At 33.6% G+C, this 5377-nt stretch overlaps 1 protein-coding gene across 2 annotated transcripts; it reads right to left on the reverse strand.

The window, feature by feature from the left end:
* Positions 1–211: 211 nt before the first annotated feature.
* ATIPCS1 (Inositol phosphorylceramide synthase 1) lies at positions 212–4417 on the reverse strand. 2 transcript variants are annotated; one of them, XM_028222924.2, is made up of 12 exons: positions 3842–4417; positions 3624–3713; positions 2799–2885; positions 2598–2666; positions 2432–2512; positions 1754–1825; positions 1523–1583; positions 1321–1420; positions 1048–1143; positions 906–952; positions 691–806; positions 212–591 (listed from the first exon to the last, which is right to left on the reverse strand). In XM_028222924.2, the coding sequence occupies exons 1-12, from the start codon at positions 3872–3874 to the stop codon at positions 511–513; spliced, it is 933 nt and encodes a 310-aa protein (XP_028078725.1). In that variant the 5' UTR covers positions 3875–4417; the 3' UTR covers positions 212–510. The 2 variants fall into 2 exon arrangements, with proteins under 2 accessions (XP_028078725.1, XP_028078726.1); XM_028222925.2 differs by lacking the exon at positions 1754–1825 and having other exon boundaries at positions 3842–4405.
* Between the last annotated feature and the right edge of the window lie 960 nt (positions 4418–5377).

Consider the following 5377-nt stretch of genomic DNA (forward strand, 5'->3'; position numbering starts at 1 on the left):
TTAGTTTATGTGTAACTCACTATTAATAATTTTAAAAAAAATATTTTTCACAAACGTATCCTAGCCGTACCGGTATCCTATTTGTTTAGGTTTTGTTGTATCGCCGTATCCGTATCGTGTCGTATCCGTATCCGTATCTCGTATCCGTATCTATGCTTCCTAGCATGTGAGGTAAGGTGCAGTCTGCATTTTAAACGGAAACCTTTCCAACTAAAGAAAATGTTTTATATTGATCAAGCAAAAGTAAGAGCACAATGGCAATACAATTATCGCATGGTGGGAAATTGACTTAAGGAATAGAAACACCGAGAATTCCATGGGTTAATGTTCAACGCTAGTGATAATGATTGGCAACAATCATAGCAGGACCCCAGAATGTTGAAAAGCATAACCCGAATTGGATTTTCCACTAGAATACATAAAATCAGGTTTACCGCCTTTGCGAAGCTTGTGACTCCTTTAAACCTGAAGCTCTAAATTGGATAGTCGCAGCACAAGCAGCTTCTATATCTACACCCCATTCATCACTGAGTCAGCATGGCCATTGTTGCCATCTTCCAAGATCTTACCATTCACTGGAGTTCTCAGCCTCTGGAGAAAAAAACCAGTAAACAATATTGGTGCCATACTCAATAACAGAAGAAAATTTTAAACAATAAAATAAAATAGAAAATTATTAATTCATTATACCCAATCTACTGGATCTCCAGAATTCCCATTTAACAGCTTGTGATTCTCTTCTTTTGTCCGGCCATCCTTGCTTAGCGGTAGCAACAATGCTGCACCTCCAGTGCGGTCAGGCATTTCTGCATTAAGACAACTCAATGTCAACACTAAGTTTAAAATGCAGGGGTGAAACTAAAGCAAACGATTGAGATGTGGAAAAAGTCATATTGAATGCTAACCTGGCAACTTATGGTCGATAAAGAACACCACCAAATTAACAGTATACCTACAACAAAATCATATCGCTAAACTTAGTCACAGAAATATCAGAAACACGTTGGTTCATAGATATAAACGTAAATTGAATTCATATTGCTATACCATGCCACGACAACATCAACGGTGTAATGTTTGCGGGATGCAATAATCAAAAAGCTCTGGAGCACAACAGTTAACCAAGCACACTGCTTAATGAACCTGCATACAAAAATTACATCAGGAAAAAAAAATTATTAAAATAAAAAAAAAAACACACACACACACACACCTAGGAGAAAGGGTTGGAGCACAACACTTCATTTGAGGAAACAACAAATATCTGTCCTAAAATCGTAGAAGGGCTGAACTATCTCAAAATTTTCATTCAATTCTCACCTCCGTGTGCCATATTTCTGGTATGTGCGCACAAAAACTAAAGAGAAGATCATGTGCGATGAAAATATCAAATCACCACAACCATATAATACACCGCGAACTGCACATCAAAAAAAAAAAAAAACAAAAACAAATGACCACGGAAAATATTTGAAAGAAGTAAGCCAAAGAAAAAGGGAAAGTTAAACCAACAGTAACGCACAATTCATGAAAAGCACTTCATGTACACTATCTGGACGGGGTAGTGTGGCAAGCTTTGAACCCTGTAAAAAGAATAAGTACCAGATTGTAATGCAAGCCTACTCACAAAATAAGACAATATTTCTCCACTATCGATAAATATCATGAAATGGACAATTTTGAATTACAACAAAAAACTGTAACACATCATGGACTACTACAATAGAAAATGGTGTAAAATTGTTGATTTTACCTCACGACAATGATAGTTTGGACCAGGAAGCTGAGTAGAATAAAATGTTATGACCCGAAGAATTTGACAAGCCTGTAGTGAAATTTTTGAAGAGAAACTGTCAAAAGAATGCTTTGGAATTGCCTCCATTACTCAATAGGTTGATGTGTTTCAATCAGAGCCAATAGACAGTTAATACAACCCGACTCGCCTTCCCAATATACACATTAAAATAATCTATCAATATAAATTTTTAATTTCACCTAAAACAAAATTTGTCCCAGGAGGCAAGCTAAATACATTGGGTCATAATTTCCAGTCATTGTCTATTGTTAGTTAAGATTACAAAATGTTTAATTTCTACCAAAACAAAGTAATATATTTACAATTATGCAGAGAAATAACACAAAAAATGTGCATGTACATTGCCAGACCATAAAAATCTCGAAAGTTCAGAATAATTATGTTAATTTGCTATTAAAAATTATTCAAAATCTCATAATACATATATACACACAGTAGTTGATAGAGGATCACGGTTAAGATTGCTTCTTCATAAATTGGCTTAAAATATACAAATCAAAACCTACCCTACAGACAGTAGTTTGACATGATGGTATGTTCACTATGTTATGAACCTTCTGGTGTTTTTACATGACCTACGTAAGAATGAATCAGCAAGAAAGAACAACCACTTACAACTAAAAATGCCAGAACCCTGCACCACACTAGAACGGTGTAGACTTTTTTGCTCTTCAAAATGAATGGATGAAAAGTCCACTGCACCAGAACATAACACATGAGAAAATTGAAAGACTGTAAACCTAAATGAACAAGGGAAAAAGATACAAAATATGAAACTTACCAAGAAAAAGGATAGAAAGATGAAGGTGAATACGGTCTCACTGATGTAACCTTTATCTAGCCCAAGCTCCTTTAGTCACAGAAGTCCAGATATAAGAAAGATGACCCAATATATACAATGCACTTCACAAATGAAAAATCAAACCAAACCAAGCTTTGTGTCTCAATTAATAAATAAAGAAAGAAGGAAAAAAATACAGACCGGAAGAAGAAAGAATCCGACATCCTGAAGAATTGGTCCAGGCCGATGAAAATAATGAACTCCTCGAGCAGCCAGCCCATGGATGTACTGAAGAAACAAGAGAAATTAATTTCACATCTTGGGCTTCTGAAACAACATAGCATATGGGAAAACAGAACACAAAATAGGAAAAACAATTTATATCTTACGAAAATGCATTGACATGAATGGTGAAACACAGTCACTACTAAAATTACATGATGAAAAGCTGAGGAATTTTTTTGAAAAAAAGAAAAAAAAAAAAAGTAATAATGTTTTTCCAGACAAAAACACAAATGTCTTTTTGAATTAAATGTTTCCACAGCTCTTACTTTCACATTCAAAAGAAGAATATAGGGATAAAAGCCTTGCAAAACTCTAAACTTTTACAACAAATTTTTGCATTATTCACCAAGATACTACATTGGTTAAAAAATAAAGAGACAAATCATAAATCAAATTTTTTTTAAAACATTTGGCCCGCCTCGTTGACCAACTCCAAATCTATAATCTATCCAGACCCAAAAATAAACATGAAAACACAAAGCAAGCCCATAAAGAAACCGCCAACAATATTAGCAAAAGATTTAAAAATTAAAAACCCATTTCAGACACATTCCCAGAAATTCGTTCAAAAAAAAAAGAAGACACATATCCAGAAATTCTAATCCAATATTTTTTTTTAAAAAAAAAATTAAAATTAAAAACCATTTTCATGGCCGAGTCTAAACACACCGAGCAAAAACAAACATTTTTAATAAAAGAACTACAATAGAAATTAATAGAGGGAAGGACATTGATTTAAACCTGACAGATTATCCCCGCTAGAAGATACTTCCAATTCTCGGCAAGAAGATTGAGTTCTGTTATAATTTCTGCGCAAAATCTCTTCCATAGCTTCTCACAAAAACAACAAACAAACCCAATCAAAACCCAGAAAAAGCATAAACAAAAGCAAACCAATTCCAAAAAAAAAAAAAAAAAAAAAAACCTTGCTTTAAACAAAAGAGGATTAAAAGACGAACCTTTGAAGCCTCGCGACCAATGTAAAGCGACATTTTCTCTGCGTGTGAGGACCAGTGCCATATTACATCACAACCCAACAGTTAAGGTCACCATCATTCATCACAAATCTCTCAATTCCAATAAAAATCGAATCGTTTTCACAAATTTTTGCACAAGTGGGATCGAGAAAAGATCCAGCAATGCGACCTAACCACCAGGATCGAGAATATTGACAAGAACAATGAGGAATCTGAGATTGCTCTTGAAAATCGAATCCCCTCTTCAATGGCGATATTCAATGAATCTTTCTCTCTCTGTATCTCCAAACTTTCTCGCTCTAGAAGAATTAGTATGATGATGACGATTTTGGGCTTCTCTCTCTACCTTGTTGTTTGAACACCGAGCGACAGTTGAGAGAGAGAGAGAAGGGGGGCTTTAAAACAAAGATCGCCGCTACGAAACCCCTCCTGCGTGAAGAGGAGGAAAGAGGAAATTAGTTTTGAAAAAAAGAGACTTTGTCCTCAAATATTTTTGATTTTTTTTATTGAAGCTTCTATGCAGGTGTGGATGATTTGGTAAATTTCAAATCATTTGATGGAGGACGGGATGATAATCTGATTTGCTATTTAAAATTAAATTGATTAAGGAATAATTAAATTTGTTTGATAATTATAATTGATATTATTTAAAAATTTAATTAACACTTAAAATGTAAATTGAAACTTGAAAAAAATTTAAATCATATAAAACTTACTTAATTCTGACGGAATTTATAAATATTATATATAAATATTAATATACATTATTATAAATTCATTTTCATCATTGTTACCATCACTACTATTACCCCCACCAATATGTCACTGCCACCACTACCATCATGCTACCGCCATCACCATCGCTATCATTACCCACCATCATCACAACCATTACCACTACCATTACAACCACTACCAATATGTTACTATCACTACCATCACTATTACTAACACCACCAATATGCCACCGCTACCACTATCGTCGTCACCGCTGCCATCACCGCCACCATTATTACCATCATTTTCATCACCATCGTCATTATTACCATGAACATCACTATCATTTTACTGCTACTATTATCGCTACCGCCACCATTATACCACCGCCACCACTATCATCACCACAACCACTAGCATGCCACTCCATCACCACCATCACAATATAAAAATTACAATATATATTTTAAAAATAATAAATTTTAAATTTTATCTCCCACGTATCAAACAACTTATTTTTACTTTAACACTTAAATTTTTATCAAATAACTTTCAACTTAAAAAATGTAATATTCAATTTTCAATACTTAATTTTCAGTCTTCTGTTTTCAGTTTTCAGATTTATCAAACATCAATTTACCTTATTTATACTTGGTTATTTACTTATTTTGTTGTTTAAAAATATTTTATTATATATGAGAGTGTTTAGCAAAAGCTATTTTTTGGCTTTTTGAATTAAAATCTATAAAAAAAAAAAAAAAGTTAAAATAGTCAGGTGTCGTTTGGGAAGAGCTCATTTGG

This window comes from Camellia sinensis, chromosome 3 (assembly GCF_055761805.1).
Source record: "Camellia sinensis isolate YWXY chromosome 3, ASM5576180v1, whole genome shotgun sequence".
In the NCBI taxonomy this organism is placed as follows: domain Eukaryota; kingdom Viridiplantae; phylum Streptophyta; class Magnoliopsida; order Ericales; family Theaceae; genus Camellia; species Camellia sinensis.

What these genes read in the sequence shown, in the direction of transcription:
- ATIPCS1 (XM_028222924.2), bottom strand. Translation starts at nt 3,874, where the DNA reads ATGTCGCTTTACATTGGTCGCGAGGCTTCAAAG. An exon ending in TCGGATTCTTTCTTCTTCCG is followed by an intron (nt 2,667 to 2,798) that starts GTCTGTATTTTT and finishes CTGTGACTAAAG; the next exon opens with GAGCTTGGGCTAGATAAAGG. An exon ending in TCTTTCTATCCTTTTTCTTG is followed by an intron (nt 2,513 to 2,597) that starts GTAAGTTTCATA and finishes GTTCTGGTGCAG; the next exon opens with TGGACTTTTCATCCATTCAT.